Here is a 21,680-nt window from a genome sequence, read left to right on the forward strand (position 1 = left end):
TAAAGGCCCTATTTCCAAATGCTGTCACTTTAGGGGTTAGGGCTGCAACATATGAATCTCAGGAGACACAATTCACTCTTGAGTGAATGCTAACTGTTAAGTAAGAGTTCATAATTGAGAGAAGGACAAAGAAGAAAGGTATAAGAAGGATAAAAGAGAAAATAGAAGGACATAAAGGGCATTCTGAGTTGAATCAGTTCTACACAGGGGATTTCTGGAATATCCCACACAATACTTCCACTTACTTTTTTGGGGCCAGTATTTAGTCATACAGCTATGCATATCTACAAGTTGTCTTCTAGCTGTGTGTACTGCTGCCCCAAGTAAAGATTTTATTACTAATGAAAAAAGTAGACATTAGGAGCTAACAAGCCTTCTTAATTACATCCAAAAATTGTGCTAGGCATTGAGGATAAGAATATAAGTTCTTATCTTTAAGTACTTGAAGGACTTCCAAGTCTAACAGGAGACTAGTACATGTAAACCAGTTACCTTTAATATAAAGCAATACATCCTATGGGAGAAATGTGTAAAAGTTCTGCAGAAACAAAGGAAGAATGATTATCAATGGGGGAAGCTGGAGAGAGTGACCTTGTGGTAGCCTTTGATAGATGGTTGAGAGTTCACCAGGCTAAGAATTGAATAAAGGAATTTCCAGAAGTAGGGAAAATTTTAGCAGAAGTTCAGTTGAGAATACAAAATGTTTCAGGGAATTGCACATATTAAAGGGTGGCCATAACTTGACATTCTGAGCCAGAGTAGTAATGAGACTGGAAAGGTCAAATGAGCCCTCATTTTAATGGGTCTAAAATGGTGCTTAAAAAGTGGGGCAGCATTTATTGGGTGATGAATTTATAGACGTGTGTGTGTGTGTGTGTATTTTGATATAAGAAACCCTTCTGAGGAAATAAGTTATTAGATTATATTGATATCATAAGATCTTGTTTTTGTTGTTGTTATTGGTTCGGTTGTTCTAATTTCTGTCCTTTTCAAGATTCAAATCATAACTTAAAAGCAAGGAGTTGCAAGAATATATGGAATGGTGAGAAATGATTGATGTTAGAAAGCTTTCAAAAATTGCAATATATAAGGAAAATTGTCCAATGCACATTCTCATTTATCTGCGTTTATCTTTCTATATCCTGTTGAACTTTGCTGATAATTGTAGAAACTCCTTGGCATTTCTTTCTTCCATCTTTATATTTTCTTGATATCATTAGAAATAGATGTTCAGTCCACCTCTTGCATGCTGACCAATCCTAAATTGGATGATGACCTGTTTATTTTGCATCTTCCCTGAATGCTTAATATTCATGAACTAGAAATGGCCAGTAGAAAGTCAGTAAGTGTTACTTAATTTACTTCCCTATTTATTCAATTTCTCCCAGAGTAAGGAATTATGAGTTCCTGGAGCAGCACATGTGTCTCTTTCTTAAAGAAAATTTCAGTTTCATGGTGAGGATTATTTGCACATCTCTGAAGAGGCAATGGTACAACCAGACAAAATAGCACAGAGCTAGTACATAAAATAAGAAAGTGGACTGTGGACAAGTACTGACAAAATTATGGAAAGAGAAACTAGTGAAAATTCTAGCAAGTCAGTATCTTTTCTGGCCAGTACATTTGTGTCAGCAAATTGAACTTTAATCAGAATGCCAATTTGATTTCCAAAATCTTTGTCTTTTTTTTTGTCCCCCCTTGGAAATTGAGTCTCAGTGATGTACACCAGAATATGAATGCAAGATGACAGCTCCCACAACAAATCACCCTTGGCCAGATTTCTGCCATTTGGTTGTTCACTTTGCCTACCTCTGAAGTTAGCACATCTCTGCCTTTTCCTACTCGTACCTTCTCAGATCTGCTGCTGCTGGCCCATTCCTTGTTCTCAATGTGGCTGAAAGTATTAAGATTTTAGAGAATAGGAAATGCATAAAGATAATAAAGGTCATTCAATCAAGCTCTTCTATTTTGTGCCTTTTTGCTTCTCTAAGAAGCAAGAATGGCACTGTGATTTCATTGTTGAATTAGTTAAGAGAATAGGGGACAATTTTAATACAATTAGAAAGTCTTAGAGAAGTATCCTGTTACTACATCTTCAAATGTCTAATGATAATTATACTGGAAAAATTTAAAAGCATTTTTATCATGAAATACTTCAAGCAAACTAGAAAATTGTGAGGAATAATGTATCAAATAGCAGTGTGCCCTCTACCCAGCTTTGCCAAATCTAAACATTTTTCTATAATTGTTTATTTTTCACAAGAAATAACACTTCATTAGGATTTTTGAGAAAGTCCAGTAAAGACCAAACCTCTTCCTTACTTGAGGTCAGAACCAATTGGGAAATGACAAAGAATCAGACTGATGAATCAGCATGGTTGAGGAATTAAATTCCCACTACTGAACCCCAGACGCGGCTGTCTACACTCCAGCACCAGCTGAGAGCCTGGTACTGGAAGAACAAAGCAAAGCATTTTCTTAACGTAGGCAGGCTCACTTCTAAAAGCAAATGAGAAAGAGAGGATGGGGCTGCCCATACAGTGTCTCCTTCCAGACTCACCAATCAGTTAAGTGTGAAGGAAGGGCAGGTTGAGAAATAGCCCTTAACCAGTTGTTAAGTATTACAACCGGTGAGGCACTCACCCCATGGAAGGAAATGTCAGAAGTGGAAAGTCAGCATTTCCCTCTAAAAACATGCAAAGATAAAGCTATGTTTTTATTTCCTTTTAGATCCTATTTTTTTTCCTCCCCTTCCCCCATGCAGACATAACCTCTACCCTGAATTTTAAGATCCTTATATATAACAAATACTTAGTCACTAGTGTTGCGATTCTAAGTATCAGAATACTTCCATTTAAGGGAAATATTGGCTGCTTGTTCTTGGGGATACTGACTATAACATCTGTATTTATTTCAATTTCAAGATACTCTTGTAGACTAATGGAAAGAATGTAAAAGATGATGCTACTAGATAGGAATAGAGTTTGGATCCAAAGGATGTTACTGCCCAACTAATGTTCTAAGTGCTGGAAGATCATCCTGGTCTTAGCAACAGCAATTATAACTAAGAAAACAAAGTTTAGAGTTATCTCAAAACAGAAAAGAAAGCATCAAAAAGTTATCTCTTTCCTCTGAAACAAAAACAAGCATTCTAGTGACCCTTGGCTTCTGAAATATTTCAACATTCCAGGCTACTGAGACTTTTCTTATTTTCTTATAAACAAACTTTAATGTCCTTTAAAATACTTTCTGAATTCTTTTCTAAGTGTTTTCAGGTGAATAACAAGTTACATTCGTTCGACTTATTTTCTCTTCATAAAATGGGTAAGTTTTTAGTTAAGCAGAGGAACCGGAAAACTTCTGAATGAAGGAAATATTTGGTAGTGAATGATATAATGGAAAATTGCTATAATAAGTAGCTGGGAAGTAGCGAAGAAGGGAGAGAAATTATACAGAATCATTTTAGTTTAAGTGGCAGTGTATGATTAGAAGCAGTATTGAGACACAGAAAAATAGCCTATTACACACCATAGGAAAATCAACAATGGCATCTCGGAATATGGAATTGCTAGTTAAAGCTACTAGGTGACTCTAGGATGGACAATTTTTTTAAAAGATTTTTGGTTTTGGTTGAGGCACACTGTCAGAGTGTGCAGAGTATTTCATTTTGTTAGTTAGCTTCATGAAAACTTTAATTTATTAATGTTAATGATTGACCGTTTGTGTGTTAAACCAGAAAGTATTTAGACAATTGAATTCCATCAGAAAAGAAATGTTATGAATCTATATATTTTGCCTCCTGTTTCTGAGAAATATGGCAACTAAAAAAAGAGAGGTGAAGGCAAACTAAATCTAATACCTCTTTAAGGCTCACAGGAAAAGAAAACATAGGTAGACCTCATTTTATGTTTTGAATATGTCCCGAAAACCTTGTATAAAAGTTAATCTGTAAAAGTCTAGGCATGCTCCATTTTTGAAATAAGGTGGTAGATGATTTAAAATGCCAGTAATTATTTTCCAATCTAAATAATCACAACATTGAGTCAGGGTGTGGTGACTCACGCCTGTAATCCCAGCACTTCGAGAGGCCGAGGCAGGCAGATCACTTGAGCCCAGGAGTTCAAAACCAGTCTGGGCAACATGATGAGCACTTTTGTATTTTTCTATACAAAAAATACAAAAAGTAACCAGGCATGGTGGCTTGTGCCTGTGGTCTTAGCTACTTGGGAGGCTGAGGTGGAAGAATGGCTTGAGCTGGAGAGGCTGAGGCTGCAGTGAGCCATGATTGCACCATTGCATCCTAAGCTGGGTGACTGAGTGAGACCCTGCCTCAAAACAACAACACAGTCACAACATAATTTAGTAGATTTTTTCATATGTTGGAGTTTCACTAAGTGAAGAATTGCTGTTATGTGTTATAGGTGATACCATAAGATATGTGAATGATCATATTTCTAAAAAACTTTATACTTTGACTCCTAAATTTCAATGATCTAACTAAGTACTTTGAGGTATATTTGAAAATGTTATTCTTCTTCATTCATTTCTATTTTATTTTTATTTACATCTAAATGTGTTTTCGCTAAACAAGTTTAGCTCCAAACTCCAAATTGTACTATTAGGGAAAGGGAGAATAGCTTTTGGCTCTTCTTGTAGTATTTGAACATTAGGTAACTGGGTACTGTCTTTTGCACACTTTTAGGATGTCATTGATTTAATCTCAGGGTCAAGTCTTACCCAACTATCCTATGTACTCTGTCCATTGATGCCTTAAAAGAAATAACCTGAATAAAAAGTTATAACTTTATTAGCAGGTTCTTTTAAATGAATTTTATTAATTTACATATAATTTCTTCTCAGTAAGATACGTGAGCTGGCAACACATTGCCAGTCCTATGGTTATTTTTGTTAGTATGCACAACAGGTAGTTTCATGGGCCAGGAAAGCAGAAATAGTATACAAGGTTAAGGAAATGATTTTTAGTTCTCTAATTTCCACTGGAATTGTTAAACTTATAAATAAACAAAAGAGAAGATAACTCACTGTCCCCAGGTGAAGCAAGGAAAGTAGGTGAAGTAGTAACTGTGTCTGCTGTTTCACCCTCATGCTTGGACATGTGTATGCCTTCAAAAGCTCACATCCAAGTCATCCAGAAAAATTAGCCTGTTAAATAGTATAGGAGAATCAACAATGGAATCTCTTAGTGCCTGGAATTTGCAATTGCCGGTTAAAGCTAGTGGATAAATTAAAAATAATTTGTTTTACAGTGTATACTACCTCTTTGCTTTACTGACCCTCAAAGCTACCTGCTGTATATACTAACAAAAATACCTTTATAACTGGCAATATCTTACTGAGAAAAAAATTATAAGTAAATGAATAAAATTCATGGAAAATATTCCACTAATAAAAGTACCACTTTTATTCAGATTCTTATACATGTGAAGGCTTACAATACCACATTTCTGGGTAAATACTTGAATAGGATGCCACCCTGTTTTGTTTTGAAGTGTAGTACGCCTTTCCGTATGCAGTGCTCCATGCTGTGCAGTCACAGAAATTAATGAGTTCAGCATTCAGGATGCCAGGGCAGCTGGAGAACAGAGTTCTGTGCTCATGTGGCTTACACAAACACACGAGTTGTGTTTCCCACAGTGGGATCCAGGGACCCCTGAGGTTCTGCAGCTTTTTTATTTGGTAACACATAGATCTGAAAGATGATGCTGATGTGGTGAAGGGGGTTGGTTTCTGAAACTGTTTAAGAATTTTAGAGATCAAGAGTAGGTCTGAGAGGAGCTGGCAAAGCAGGCAATTATTTGTGGTGGGAGGATATGGGGAAAGAGCAGATGTCTGTAGATACTACAAAGGAAAATAAACACCACGAAAGAACAAACTTATGTAGAAAAATTTTAAAGGAAGATTTTTTAACAAAGGATGTTTGCGAAACACTCTAGGAGTTATTCTGGGTAGCACTTATAAAATGGGACAAATTCTTTTTTTTTTTTTTTTTTTTTTTTGAGACGGAGTCTCGCTCTGTCGCCCAGGCTGGAGTGCAGTGGCGCGATCTCGGCTCACTGCAAGCTCCACCTCCCAGGTTCACGCCATTCTCCCGCCTCAGCCTCCGAGTAGCTGGGACTACAGGCACCCGCCACCACGCCCGGCTAGTTTGTTTTTTTTTTTGTATTTTTAGTAGAGACGGGGTTTCACCATGTTAGCCAGGATGGTCTCGATCTCCTGACCTCGTGATCCACCCGCCTCGGCCTCCCAAAGTGCTGGGATTACAGGCTTGAGCCACCGCGCCCGGCCAAAATGGGACAAATTCTTACAGCCAGAATGACCTTTATACTAAAAGTCTTTATTTTTTTTGATTTATTCCATCCTGTCCCATTTAACAAATTTGTATTAAACAGCTACTTTGTATCAAAAACTATACTTCCTTGCCTCCTTTCCACCAGACACAGATATACATATATATGCACACTCACTTTGAAGTTCAAATACCATTTGTAATAACTGGAGAGCCACAGGACTTTAGCACTAAAAGTCAAAACAATTAGATCGCTATGGCAAGATGAAGTTAAAAAGCAGCTTCCCAGGATGAAACTTGGAAAATGCTTGAATGAGGTGTTTATTTGGATTTGCTTTTCTAAACTTGTTGATGGAGGTAGGTGTCTTGCTGACATATTACATCATTTCTGATGAAAGAACTTTGATAAGATTTATTGAGCCAGATTTTCTTCTTACATCAATTGTACTGGGAAGTTCCAATTGTTTGAAGGAGACACCGAGTTGGATATATTATTTTTTACATCACATATGAATTTTCTGTATTTGAGATTATGATGTCATTTCCAAATGGTTGTGTTGATTCTGTGCTCATCGGACAAGGCCCTATAACTATTGTCATATTTTAATTATCTTTGTTTCTTGTATCTTTACCACTAGAGGTCTGTGGCTCCTGCTTCTCAAGGTTATAGTGCTATAAAAATACTCATTTTAGATTTCAAACCAACTAGAATGAATGTAGTACTATAGAGTTTTTGGATTCAGTTACACTTTGAGTCAAATGTTATCTTTTACAGCAACCATATACATCAAAACTGAGATCAAACTCAACCTATTAAGAGTAATAAAACTGATTAAAATTTCTGACCCATAAGACTAATATTATAAAGTCGTTATACATTAAGGAAAAGGGCTTCCAACTTTCACAAACTCTTATTACTAAAATATTTTTCTTCCAACCCCCTGTAATGCCTCAAAATGGAATATATTTCATCTGAATTTAGGAGATTGAAAGTAAATTTGGAGTTATAGAAAATACTTAATATATCACCTTTTAGTTATAGTGAGAACATATGACGTTGGCAGTTTATACCATGTGAATGGGGTGAATTAACTCTTTCCACCAGGAGGCTTTGGCACAAGAGGTAAGAGCTACCAAGAATATACTAGGGCTCAGGCTTGGGGAAGGGAGGGGCCTCTCCAGCTCTTCATTATAGAGCTCATACTTTCTAGATATGCTGTCTGATTCTCAGGTGGTTTAGGTCTGTGAATTCATTAGTAGGACATTAATATACTAGAAAGAGTCACCGCAGGGTCACCCTGTCTTTGTAATAGACTTGCAACCCTTAAAATAGGTTAGAGGGGAGTAAATTTTCGTTAGAGTGAAAGAAGGTCCAACTTGTTATTGGCTCAGATCCTAGGTGGTATCACAGATATGCATCATGTTTTGAGCAACTGAGATGAGAATCCAAGGGTTCTAACTGAATGGACTGGTGTCATCTGCACTCCTCCTCCCTGGCTAGCTCTTCCACTTGGAAGGCCTGACACCTTCATCTTAGATTTTCTTTATGTATCTCATTGCAGCCAAGTTTAGAAACAGGAAATTTGCTATGAGAATGAGTCCAAGAATCTGCTGTCTCATCCCCACTGATGTAACATACCTGTATTGTGTTTCAAGATACAGTCATCAAAATGAGGGAAAAGTCCTCTTTTGAAAGAAAAATCAACTGCCAGATGGTATATTGATTATTTGTATTCTACCTATGAAATCAGTTAGCTCATTTCTTGATCATTCTCTTTTGCTAAATGCATAATTTGTATTTCTTGCAGCAATTAATACCTGAAAGTTATTTGTAAGCTCATTTCAAATATGGTAAACTGAGGTTCATAGAGGTGAAATCACTTGCCTTTTTTGGGGGGGAGCTGGGAGCATCATCTTTTTTTTTTTTTTTTTTTTTTTTTTTGAGATGAAGTCTCACTCTGTTACCCAGGCTGGAGTGCATTGGCACAATCTCGGCTTACTGCAACTTCTGCCTCCCAGGTTCAAGCAATTCTCCTGCCTCAGTCTTCTGAGTAGCTGGGACTACAGGTGTGCACCCCTAAGCTCAGCTAATATTTTTGTATTTTTAGTAGAGATAGGGTTTCACCATATTGGCCAGGCTGGTCTTGAACTCCTGAGTTGAGGTAATCCACCTGACTTGGCCTCCCAAAGTGCTGGAATTTCAAGTGTGAGCCACTGTGCCTGGCCTAGCACCATCTTTTTATGACTGTATTTCCAGGGCCTACCATATATTCAATTCAGAGTAAACACTTGGTTATATTTGTGGAGTGGTGGAATATATGAATGATTTAATAAATAATATAGATGAAAAGATTAGTTCATGTGTCTCCAGGGATGACTATCTTTCTTTATCACCAAGAAATTTGCCCTAAACCATTAATTCACTATAAAAACATAATTATGATTATGTCTTATCTTAATCTTATGTCATTATTTCATTATTTATATTAAAAATAATAAAAATAATGTTAATTCTATGATTTCTTCTATTTCTAAATAGGATAAACATATATAGGAAGCTTTGAAATAAAGCAATAGCATTTTAATACATTACCTTGTCATCATTTATTTGATATCCTCTTTCCTTGGCTTGAAATTTGCAATATTCAGAATTGCATTCATTGTTGAATATTCCCATCTGGATATTACTAGATTGGGATTCAGTCTGACCCACCTGGTCCAAAGACAGACTTTCTTTATTAAGAAGCCAACAACTAAACGGGCTACAGTAACACTTCTTGGAACTCAAGGATGCGTACAAGAGGGTGGCTTCTTTCCATCTGTCAACAGCCTCTGTCACCTCCATTTATCCTTTTTCTGCCAGTCCTATTGTCAAATACTCCAGAGCTACAAGATGATTAAGAGCCATCATGAGCCTTTTGAGGATTGTTGTGAGCTGGGTTATTTTTACTTTTATTTTAATTAATCAGACCAACTCAATAGCACCCTAGTTACAGAAATCCTATGATTTAGCCTCATAAGATCAATGTTGAAATCTTGGCTCTGCCATTAAAGCAGGCTGGCCTTTGGCAAATCACTCAACCTCTCTGAGCTTCAGTTTCCTAATATACAAAAAGAGGGGAATGTCTGCTGTCCTGCCTCACCTCCACAAATGTTTGAATAGCTCAATATCATTACGGTTATTATTATTATTATTATGTTATTATATTTAAAATGTTTGTAAGCAGAAAGTACGGTAGAGCTGTAGGTTGCTTCTCCCTCTTTCTCATTTAGTTTTCTTACATATCAAATTCCATCCTGGGGTAAAGGAATTGCTCATAATTTATTTTTATAAGAGATACCCTTCAACACCAGCAATTTCACCTTTCTCTTTTGTTCTTAACACTTACATATATCGCATATATAACCATATTTGAATGGGAGCAAGTCTTTTCATTTCTTTTCTACCTAGACCTGTAAGTTGTAGCTGAAGTCCTTCACGAAGTTAGATCTGGAGCTCTGTGGCCAGGATTTCTCTCCTTACCCAGCCTTTCCACTCATTCCCCAAATCCTTTCCAGCCCATTGCTATTGTAGAAAAGTCTCCTCCCCAAATTTGCCTCTCAGGAGATGCAGTTATGCGGACTAATATGTGGCTGTCTTCTAAGCTCATCCTCATATCACTTTGCATAGCCCTTTCTAGTTTTAGACCTAAGATGTAAAAATTGAATTAATATGAATATTGGTTACTACTTTGGACTTGGAAGCCTGTGGAAATGTGGGCACATTTCTCTGCCTTCCCAAGCTTTCTTCTCCTTATTTTCAGAATGATGATAGTAATGGTATTTAATTATAGAGTTGCTGGCAAATTAAATGAGAGTAACACCTGGTCAGTACACAATATAGTTATTATTTGCTAGGGGAAAAAATACTGGTTTTCAATTGCTGGTACATGTGAAATCAGAATTTACTTTTGATATCTGTCTTATCTATGTTTATTTCCCATTATCTTTTGTATTTTTTCTATGTTGTCTCTGAAACCACCTCTGTGTTTTGCTTTTTTGGGGATGGAAACAGAGGCTCAGTTGTGAATAAGTACAATTTTTCTTTACTTCTGGTACATAAAGTTCCGAATAGTATAGTATAACAAAATGCACATTGAACTAAAAGTTATGAAAGGCTACTTTTACTGTTTACTCACTCCTTTAAATCAAAAGAAGTAAATGTAAACTATTTTGTTTATGTCATCTCTTGTTCTTCAGGCTCTTTGGTGCCTCAGAAAACATAAAAGAGTCTGATTTACAATCATTTTGGGCAAATTGCCTGTAGAACTCTAAGGACAGGAAATGAAAAAAGAAGTACAGCACACACCCCCGGGCATTCCACACAACATGTAGAATAAATAAACAGGCCCAAAAAGGAAACCAAAACTGCTTGGTCTTACGTTGAGGAGGGGTACCACAAATGGCTTTTGGAGAAAATGTACTAAAGATGATGACATGCTAGAAAAATCCTTCAAGGGGGTGAAATTGACCCTGATTAAAGAGGATCCTTTTCCCCTCTTCTCTACAGCATAGTAAGTATTTTTTATTTAGGTTATCTGTATTGACATTATGAAAAAGAGATACCACGTTACAGAGCTGTGCTTCTCAAACCTTAATAGGCATGATTGCCCTGGGGATCTCGTGGAAGCGTAGGTAGTGATTCGGGGAATCTGGATAGGGCCTGAGGTTCTGCATTATTCACAAGCTCCCAGGTGATGCAGAGTCTGCTGGTTTATGAGCCATGGTTGGTTTTCAGTCATATTCTTCAACAAAATAATTGGTGGTGATGTTCTGCGCTTCATCTGTTCAAGAGTGGTTTTCAACTGGGGACAATTTTGGCCTCATGGGAATTTGGCTGTGTCTGGAGATTTTTGATTATGACAATTCATGAAGCGCTATTGGCTTCATGTGGGTAGGGGCCAAGGATGCTGCTAAACACTCTATAGTATACAGGATAGCCCCGATAACAAGAATTTTATGACCCATACGTGAATAGTACCAAAGTTGAGAAACCCTCCTACAGAAGTATTATTTTATGCATTTCTTGTATCAAAAAATACTTCGTTGAAATTGTTCAAAAAATAGATACACAAAGCCTATGAGCAAAGAATAGGAGCATCTGCTACAGTCATGCATCACCTAGTGATGGAGATGTGTTCTGCAAACTGTGTCCTTAGGTGATTTCATCATTGTGCGAATATCATAGAGTATATTTACACAAATCTAGATTTTAGAGCTACACATCTAGGCGGTATATCACCTAAGTTTTCTAGGCTACAGACCCCTACAGGTGGTTACTATACTGTGTACTGTAGGCCACGGAAACACAATGGTGGCCGGGCGCAGTGACTCACACCTGTAATCCCATCACTTCGAGAGGCCAAGGCAGGTAGATCACTTGAGGCCAGCAGTTTGAGATCAGCCTGGCCAACATGGCAAAACTCAGTCTCTTCTAAAAATATTTAAAAATTAGCCAAACATGGTGGCAGGCACCTGTAATCCCAGGTACTTGGGAGGCTGAGGCATGAGAATAGCTTGAAGCCGGGAGACGAGGTTGCGGTGAACAGAGATTGCACCACTGCACCCCAGCCTGCGCAACAGAGTGAGACTCAGCCTTAAAAAAGAAAAAAAAAAAAAAGTAAAATATTAGTGTGTCTAAACATATCTGAACATAGAAAAGTACAGGTACACTAAAGCTATTGTATTATAATCTTATGACACCACCATTGTATATACAGTTTGTCATTAACTGAAACATTATTATGCAGTGCATGACTATTTAGTTTAGAGAGTAAGCAGCATTTAAAACTGTCTTCAAATATATGAAAGACTATTATGCAGAAGATGGTAACCAGCTGTTCTCTATCACCCTTGAAGAATGAACAGCAAATGTACATAAAAGGACCCATGCAATTCACCCGTTCTTTTTCTGCTTCCTTCATGCCAGCTAGACAAATCTCTTCATGATCTTGCAACCGTATTTGTCCTGACCTGTGTCTTAATACTTGCAGAGACCCTCTCAAATCCTGGGTACACATTTTCTTTTCACTGCCAAATCTCATCTCTTTCTCTCTTTAAAAATCTTAGTTGAAAGTTTCTATCTCCATAAAATCTTCTTTAACTAAGATGAAATAGTTGCCAGTTCATCTTTAACTAGAGGTGGCATACTTCTTCCTTCAACGTTTTATCTGTCAGTCTGAAAATATGTTACTGCCCATCTGTGTACAAGGAGTTGTGCGAGATTTTGATAAAGGATTGAAAAAAGGTAAGTAAGAGAGTCATTGTTTTCTAGGAATTTTCCAATCTGGCGGGGGGAAATCTCACACAGATAACTATATAGTATTCAATAATTATCTCCATGAGAGGTTTCTTAAAAAATACGAAAGGAGGTTTTAGAAGTTTAAAGATTACTTCTAGGTAGGGAGGTCAAGAAAGACTTTACAGATAGATACACAGGTGTATCTTTTTTGTTTCTTTGATGAATTTATTCTTCAAGGAAAAAGCAGTTACTATTGTTGCCAAAACTTAAAGATTATAAATTTAGAGTAGTGTGGACTTAAAGTACATTTATGAAAAAAGTTCATAGTGAGCAAGGGTTAAAATATTAGAGTGATTTAATCCACTCACAATTTATAAGACTAGAAAAGATAATTTTTCAGAATCTATGTGTCTATATGGTGATTTTAACAAAGGAGACTGAATTTAGCCACCTCTGAATGTACCTGATGAGGCTCTATAATTTTATAAGACAGTGTTCTTTGGAAATAATTTTGTTTGTTTGTTTGTTTTGTCTGTTTGAGACGGTCTTTCTCTGTTGCCCAGGTTGGAGTGCAGTGGGACAATCTTGGCTCACTGCAACCTCCGTCTCCCAGGTTCAAGCGGTGCGCCTGCCTCAGCCTCCCGATTAGCTGGGACTACAGGTGTACGCCACCACACTTAGCTAATTTTTTGTGTATTTTTAGTAGAGACGGAATTTCATCCTGTTGGCCAGGCTAGCTTCAAACTCCTGACCTCAGGTGATCCACCCACCTCTCAAAGTGCTGGGATTACAAGCATGAGCCATTGTGGCCCCCTGGAAAGAATTCTTAGTTACATCTAGGAGAAGAATATTTTGGAACTTCATAAGTATACTTTAAAAACCAAAACCAAAGCAGGAATTTGGCACCATCCATTTGAGGTGGTGATTCTAGAACTTCTTTAAGAGACAGTCTCACTTACTAAGAGTTTCCACAACCTGTACTGTGAGAAAATTAAAAAGAATTAACCCTCATCAAATATGTAGTATGTGCCAGGCATTGGGTAGACCCTTTAGATATATCATGTGATTTAATCTGGATAACAACTGGTGAATTTATCAACACCAATTTTATAAGGAAGCTTCAGAGAATTAGTATAAGTTTCCATCCAACACTTGATTAAGGAAGGGAAACACAGCAATCTCAGGCCTGCATGGGAAGCCATCTCTGGGTGGAGAGCATCAGTTTGCCTTTTCCTTTGGAAGCAGCAAGGAGAACAACTATTTTTATAAAGCTTTACATGGTGATGTGTGCATTCTCTATAGTTGAAATGGGAAAATGAGCTGTTCAGAGTTCACTGATGGCCATGGTTTTCTGCAGGGCTCACTGCTGGAAAACTATCTGCAACTGTATTAGTCATATAAGAATCTGAGTTTCTGCCTGCTCTTTTCCACACATTCTGAAATCCTTAGCTCTAGGAATGGTACAGATATTAAATTAGTATGGAATTTTTTTGAATGTTAGTATTTGTGTTCTTTAAAGTCATTATGTTGATTTACAGTTAGTAATACAGTTAAGAATGGTGACCTTCCTTGAGTTTTCATTCTTTGAGTTTCATTTTTTTTTAAATAGAAACAGCTTTGGATGGTAACCTCAACAATGCCTTCCATAACTCAAAACATGATGGAATCTTAGTTAACTTTATGTAACTGGATTTTGTTTTTCTCCTAAAGTTGTTCTACGCTGCTGCGTATCATTCAATGTTGATGTGAAAAATTCGATGACTTTCAGCGGCCCAGTGGAAGACATGTTTGGATATACTGTTCAACAATATGAAAATGAAGAAGGAAAATGGTAAGCCCGTGGGTTTTGTTGTTGTTTACTTATTTTACAAGGTAATGGGAAATGTTATTTGATTACAGTTTCTTTTATGAACGAAACTTTAACAGAATGAATTATTTATGGTGGAAAATGCAATCTAGTCATTTGGCAATGGAAGCTAACTTAAAGTAAAAAAAAAAAAAAAAATGCCTTGGTAATATTAGAGGAAGGGATTAGTGATTTTTGTTGATGCCTGGATTGACCTCAAGGAAGTTCTGTATCCAAAAAAGCTATTGTTCCATAATTATGTTCTTTTGGCAAGAATTCTTTAATTGTTCTCATTTCAGAGTAGCTTAAATGCACCTGTTTGAAATCCAGTAGGAAGGATTTGGAGGCAAATGAGGTGGTGCTCTGAAAGGGTTAATATCACTTCCGTGAGTTTGGGCTTTACTGATTTATTGAGCTTGGTCTAATGTTTATAATGAACTTTATAGGGTTTCTTGTATCTACCTTCAAACCCTTTAATATTGGTTACGTTCATTGTAGATATTATTATTATTATTATTATTATTTTCAGATGGAGTCTTGCTCTGTCACCCAGGCTGGAGTACGGTGGTGTGATCTCAGCTCACTGCAACCTCTACCTCCTGGGTTCAGGTGATTCTCCTGCCTCAGCCTCCTAGTAACTGGGATTACAGGCACGTGCCACCATGCCCTGCTAATTTTTGTATTTCTAGTAAAGATGGGGTTTCACTACGTTGGTCAGGCTGGTCTTGAATTTTTGACCTAGTGATCCACCTGCCTCAGCCTCCCAAAGTGCTGGGATTACAGGCGTGAGTCACAGCTCCTGGCCATAGATATGATTTTTAAAGTATAACTAACTTGTTGAAAATTATATAAACTGAATATTAGAGCTCTTTTGCTTAATATTTAATAGAATTTTTAGTAAATGCAATTTTTGTTTAATTGGACATTATAGAAAAAAAGAGCAGTAGCTAGTTAAACTTTAGTTTAATAATTTAAACTAAACAAGCCTATATTTTTAGTAGCTATAATAATAAGCAAAAACAGATTATATCTACTTGGATAACAAGGATCTATGAATCACTATAATTATTTCATTAATAAAAATATGTGGATTTTCTGCATTTTATCTTTTAGACTTGGTTAATTTGATAATAATGCCCTAAAGACTATAAAAAGTAATGAGTTCTCACATTTTTAAGTACATTATTTTATGCTAGGTATAAAGTAGAATTTGTTGAGATACTTCACTCTTTTACTCTCCTTACGTATATCTCAGATAACAAACCTAATGCTAGACGCTAAGTTTTTAAGTTCTCTTTCCCTCCCTCCTATAATTACCCTCCTATACTCTCCACCCATCCCATCCACCAGTTTTTAAGGTTAAATGAGTACAGCTGTCCCTCTAGACACCAGCTTTATTCTTTTAGGAATTATACCTTCAATTCAGGTACCTCTGGGAGAGTAATGGTGAGTAGACCAACTGGCCAGACTTTGTGCATAAGCTATAATAAACAGAAATGCAGTTCATGTTATTCTTCAAAACCTTAACTTTACATAAACACATAAAAGTTAATTTTCACTAATTACTAATAGTTACACAAATTTTAAAGAGGAATATAGTAAACAGCAAGCTTTAAGACTTAAACCACCTACTTAAAATGAAGTGTCCCTTTAAAGGATGGTTAAATATTGCTAAAATATTTTATGAAATTCTCATTTTCAGTTTCTGATTTGAGAAAAACCTATATGTTTTCTTTCTTATCTAGTCCTGTCTTTGTGATTTTAGAAAAATCTGATGTCAGAAGTCCTTAATTATATGAATGAACCTTAGTAGAGTGAAAAGGGGTTCATATTTCTTTTTAGAAGCCTTAGTGCCCCCATTTGATCTCTTCAGTCACTGTTTCTCATTATAAGAACCTATCCTATTGTGAGATTTCCACCCTCTAAATTCTACAGTCCCTCCTTTCAAGGCACCAGAAGTCAAAGCAGTGGAAAATTGAGAAACCAGGCCTGAATGAAGCCTTGATGTAATGAGGAATGTCCTTGCTAAGGTTATTCTATCTTTGTAGAAGGTTAAGGTATGGATGAGGAAAAAGGAAGACAGCCAACACTGGGAAAGGAACAAAAGAGTGCATACATTGGATAGTAAGGGTAAGGTTGCAAGAAGGATGTTGCTAATGGTCTGTCTGAATGAATCTAGACTGGACTGAACCATCAGAATTCTACATGCATTTGTGAAGTAATGTTAATAAGACATGAGGGACTATGCCTTATATCTTGACTTACCCATAAAACTGAGTTGAATTGTCTCTGAAAATGTTTGTTGGTGGGTTAAGGTTTTTTTATTTAGCCATAGCATAAATGTGGGTCAGTCAATCAACACGTATTTATGTAATACATTTTATGTGTCTGGCATTATGCTAAATTCCATGGGAAATGTTTACATGTAAAGCAAATATAAAAGCTTTAACCTAATCAACGACATACATGAAATGCTTAGGAATAGGGAATAGTGCCAACAACCAGTGCAGAAAAGACTATAAATTCAACGGGAATTCAAAACATGAGGAGATGATTCTTGGTTCTTGACTTAAATCTTGAAAGATGACTTAACTTTCAATATGAGAAGAAAAATGTCACTCCAAGCTTGGGAAGCCACAAGAGCAAGGGCCTAGACTTGAGAATAAGTGAGTGTGTTGGTAAGTAAACAGGCCTCATACTGAGATGAAAGAAGAGGAAAGGATGGTGGCAGATCTTGAAAGACAAACACAGGAGCTTGGACCTAATATGAGGACATTGAGAAGCCATCGTAAGTTGCCATTTTATGAAACTTCATTTGGGAAGTTATATATAAATTGGATTGGATAATGGGGTGCCTGAAAACTAGGAAATATATAGACACTCAAGAACTATAATCTGCTACTTAAAGGATGAGCCTTCAGGCTGTATTAGGGGCAACCGGAAAAAAAAAGAAAGATGTATTCAAGACAAATTAAGATGAATCAGTAAGTCTTGGTGGAAGTTTGGAAATGGTCAATGAAGGTGTAGGAGAGGTCAGATAGATTCCAAAATTTCTGTGCTCGCTCATTGGGAAGTGGGTTGTCATTGACAGAGAAAGGGAAATTGACTTGTCAGGAAGTGGATAAGTCTGTTTTTAAATAGCTTGATTCAAGGTGATTTTTAGGTAGTGGGAAACCTCAAACTGGAATGTAGGTAAGAGGGAGAAGTTAATGTGTTAGTGGAAATGCCTAGAAAACAAAGACTGATTTTGCAGCCCACTTGTAACCCTGGGCACTACCCCACATCTAGCATGAGGCCTTATACATAATATGCACTCAATCATTTGTTGGCTGAACAACTAAATCTAGTTAGACACTTTGTTATCATCAATTAAAAAAAAAAAAAAAAGCTCCTTAAAAAATAAAGTTAAATGTGGCTCTCCTAGGGAAATGAAACTACTTAGGACCAGAGCTGTAATAGATTTCATCTCTACACTCCGCCTTGTGCCTTTTTCTTCATTAGAACTATATTTAAAAGTAAATGTTGTTAAAACCTATTTTTGTGGTAGGTATCAGACTTTACATATTAATATGTGTGCATTTGTAAGCATTTGAATGTCAATGATATCAGAAACCTAAATCTCACACTGACATTTATTATTTACAATGATTTTATGGAAAAGTTGTGAAAAATCAGAGCAACCAATAAGATATGAGCAATTGAATTTAAAAGTAAGCAAATTACAAATACCTAAATTTCCAAACTTTTAAAGATGGCATGGTAGCAGCATATTGTTCTAAAGAGATCTGGGATCTGGTAGTGCAAAATAAATGTAGAAACATGTTTGGATGTTCTGTAAGTGCCTATAAAATCAGATAGATTGCAGACTTACTTCAAGAAATGCACCACAGAATAATTGACATATTTGGAGGAACATGGATTTTGTTATTTAATTATCTCTAGAGGTAGGCACCTTCATAAGTCATATTTACTGCTCATGCTTTTGAATTTTATTATAACCTCAGATTTAAAAAAAAAAATCACTCTGACCCATCTTACATTGTGGCTATAGTACACCTATAGAAGGAGCACTTGTTGGCCCATGACAAGTACGGTCTGTGTATTTGAAAACATAGCTTTAATTCTGATGAAAGAAATATAAGTTAACAGAAAAGGTAGCCTTATGTCCTCTTTGCTGTTCAGAAGTTTGCTGTGAAGTATAATTTATATCTTTGGCTCAGAAGCCACATGCTTTCTCAGTAGCAGAACACATCATACATCTGATTAAGATCAGCCGTTGTTCATTATGTTTAGCATGAGCTGGAGCATCCAAGTAATTGTAATGTGGTTCAGAAGAATTCAGAAAGAACATAATTGCCTTCATAATTTTGCTTTGAGGAAAAGAAATTCAAACATGCTCAGCACAGCACAAGCCTTCCAGATTTCCAGATTTAGTGATAAACATCAGCATGGCCAAGTCTCAGCTGAATGGGAAAATGTGAGATGTCTTTTTGGGGCTTTCCACTCTAATCTGTTGCTGCTTTGCTTCATTCCTTCCAGCATGTATGCCTACCCTTTTAATTGCCCTTCAAGCAACCTTTCTTGGGGGCTTCAGTGACTTCACTGGACCTGTCTGAACGCAAAGTAGATTTTCAGGATCCATCCTTGCCAACCTTCAACCCAATGTTTATCTTGACCTCATGCCTTTTCCCCTAGAGGACACTACTTTATGCCAGGTCAGGGTACCAATGGGCTCATGTGATTGATGCCCTATTCCCAATATGTCTGTACCTTAAAAGAAAAGAAGAATCCCGGCTGATATGGAACTATTCCAGACTGGGGAGGAGAGACATTTTAAGGGTTTACACAATTTTCTGTTACAGATTTAAATATGCTTATTTTACATTGCTTCTATGCCGTTTGAGGTTGAAATTTCCTCATTGCCAAACTTGTCATTTCTTTGGCTCCCTTCTTTTCCACCCCTCCACCTTTTATGAGCAAATCACTGCAGTTGATGGGGTCACCGTGTAAGTTTCATTCTCTCAGACGAAAAAATGCTTATTCCATTTATTTAAAAAGAAATAGGCGAGCAGAAGTTGCTTGGCATTCTGAGAGTGACTTTGGCTTGATCTATGTATTAGACATCAAGGTAAAGTTAGGTGAAAAGGATCTTAATGAAATAATGTAAATATAAGACGCTCTTCTCCAAGAAACTATCTTTTACAGGAAATAAAACATAAATATGAAACAGAGACATCAGACACCAGCTACCCTTCAAATAAATATAATAATGGACATAATAACAAGGTGACTATTGTGAATAGCAAATATTTCTGCTTACTAAATATTATTATAATTGTAGTTTTTTCATGGAGAAATATGTTTCTCTCACTTTAATGATCCTTGAGTTGATCAGATGTTTCTCCAGAAATCAGTAATGATATCCATAACATGTTTTGATCCTGTTAATCTGCATACAGGTCATTGCAAAAATGCCATATAAAAAGCAAGATCTAATAGAAATAAAATGTAATAAGTTAAAACTAACTTGCATTAAATTTTAGAATAATGATACTCATAGTTTATAAAACAATGTGCCTGGGCCTTCACATTGACCCTGTGGGTTTGGGTGGATATCGTTGTTATCATCTGTATTTTCTAGACAGGAAACTGAGACAGAGAATGAATGTCCAAAGGTTTAATATAGCAAGTATGTCACGGGGTCAGGATATGGAACACCAGCCTTCTGACTTTTCAGTCAATTGTCTACCTCTAGCAATAAGGATTCTCTAGCTCTTTGACCTGGAGAAATGCCTTTGGTGTCACTCAAAGGCATGTATAGCATCCCACTTATGCAGAATATATATCCTCTAAAATGGAAAAAAAGATTTTGCAATCCAGATCTCTTGGCTGGTCACATAAGTGTAAATTCCCTGGTCTGCCTTATTCAGATTCTTAAGTACTTGACACAGTCGTTAATTCATTCATTCAATAGATATTTATTGAATGCCTATTTTTTGCTTGGTACTAGTATAGGCACTAAGGATGTGTTAGTGAACAAAATAGAGAAACAAATCCCTACTATTGTGGAGCTTATATTCTTTTAGGGAATAGAGAACAGAAAATAAACAATGAAGTTAATAAACAGGTAGTTTACATCAAATGCCAGAATAGGATCAGTGTTGTGAGAACAAACTGAGCAAGATAATAGATTGAGAATGCTGGAGATTCCTGAAATTCTATAAACACTATGCTGACACTTCTCTAGGATCTTGTTATTTTGATGTAGTTTGAGAAAAGTGAGGCTTACTTAGAATTAAAGTGGTAAGATACATGTACTTTCAAGCTTGTTATTAAAAGTTTCATGTTTGTTTTCAGAGAAAACAGATACTAGGAAAATACAGAAAATTAGCAGTCCTACAATCTGCTAACCTAGTCTTTACTGTTAGTCCCAACTCCCAAATTCCCTGTCTCAATCCTGGGCTCCTATACTCTACCACTTTCTGAGTGCTCACTCGGCAGTCTTCACTTATATTACAATATGCAATAGGCCGTGGTTGAGATTGCTGTTATCAGGTCAGTTTCCAATTATCGCCATACTCTAAGTACTTCTCTTGCCCTAGAGGTCAAACATAAACTCCAGATCTTTTCCTTCAAAGCTAAATTCTTGCCAAATCTCAAGCTCCCTGTTCCTGTGTATAAGCAAGCTTTATCCTGAGTTCTAAACACCCATACTTTCTCATTATCTTCCATTTTCAATCTTCATTCTCCTGTCTCCACACTTTTCCCTGAGCTATCCATATCTCCCTTTCCTTCTGCCTTACAATCCACAATAGCTCTCCTATTAGCATGCTGTACAAGACTCACTTTTCATCAGTTATCCTAGATTTTTCCCCACTTGATATTACATGTTTTCCAACTAGTGAGTAAATTCTTCTCTACAAACTTGTATTTGTTTTAGTCAGATGATGGAATGTTAGAATTGGAAAGGACTTTGAGGGCCTACCTCCCATCCACTATTAAAACCATTTTCCGAAACATCCGTGGCCAGCTGCAACCCACCTCATCTTGACCAGAGGAGCTGCCTGACAGATCTACATATGCCTTATCATTTTAAATCTTCGTCGCTCTCCACAAGCCCAGCACCCCTCTACCTCTTCCCTAAATCTCACTAGGTGACTGCAGCTACTATTTTCCAAAGAAGAAAAAGAGAGAGAGAGACAGAGAGAGAGAAGCTACTAGGTCAAAATTTAATCCTCATTTCCTGT

The 21,680-nt window shown here is 36.7% G+C and overlaps 1 protein-coding gene across 1 annotated transcript in view; it reads left to right on the forward strand.

Moving 5' to 3' along the window:
- Positions 1-21,680, forward strand: part of ITGA1 (integrin subunit alpha 1) — a 167,671-nt gene that overhangs the window by 46,135 nt on the left and 99,856 nt on the right. The window contains exon 2 of the mRNA XM_025387226.1: positions 14,298-14,418. Within this exon, the coding sequence (XP_025243011.1) occupies positions 14,298-14,418 (121 nt within the window). The remainder of the gene's footprint in view (positions 1-14,297; positions 14,419-21,680) is intronic.

The sequence above is a fragment of the Theropithecus gelada genome, chromosome 6 (genome assembly GCF_003255815.1).
Source record: "Theropithecus gelada isolate Dixy chromosome 6, Tgel_1.0, whole genome shotgun sequence".
NCBI classification, from domain to species: domain Eukaryota; kingdom Metazoa; phylum Chordata; class Mammalia; order Primates; family Cercopithecidae; genus Theropithecus; species Theropithecus gelada.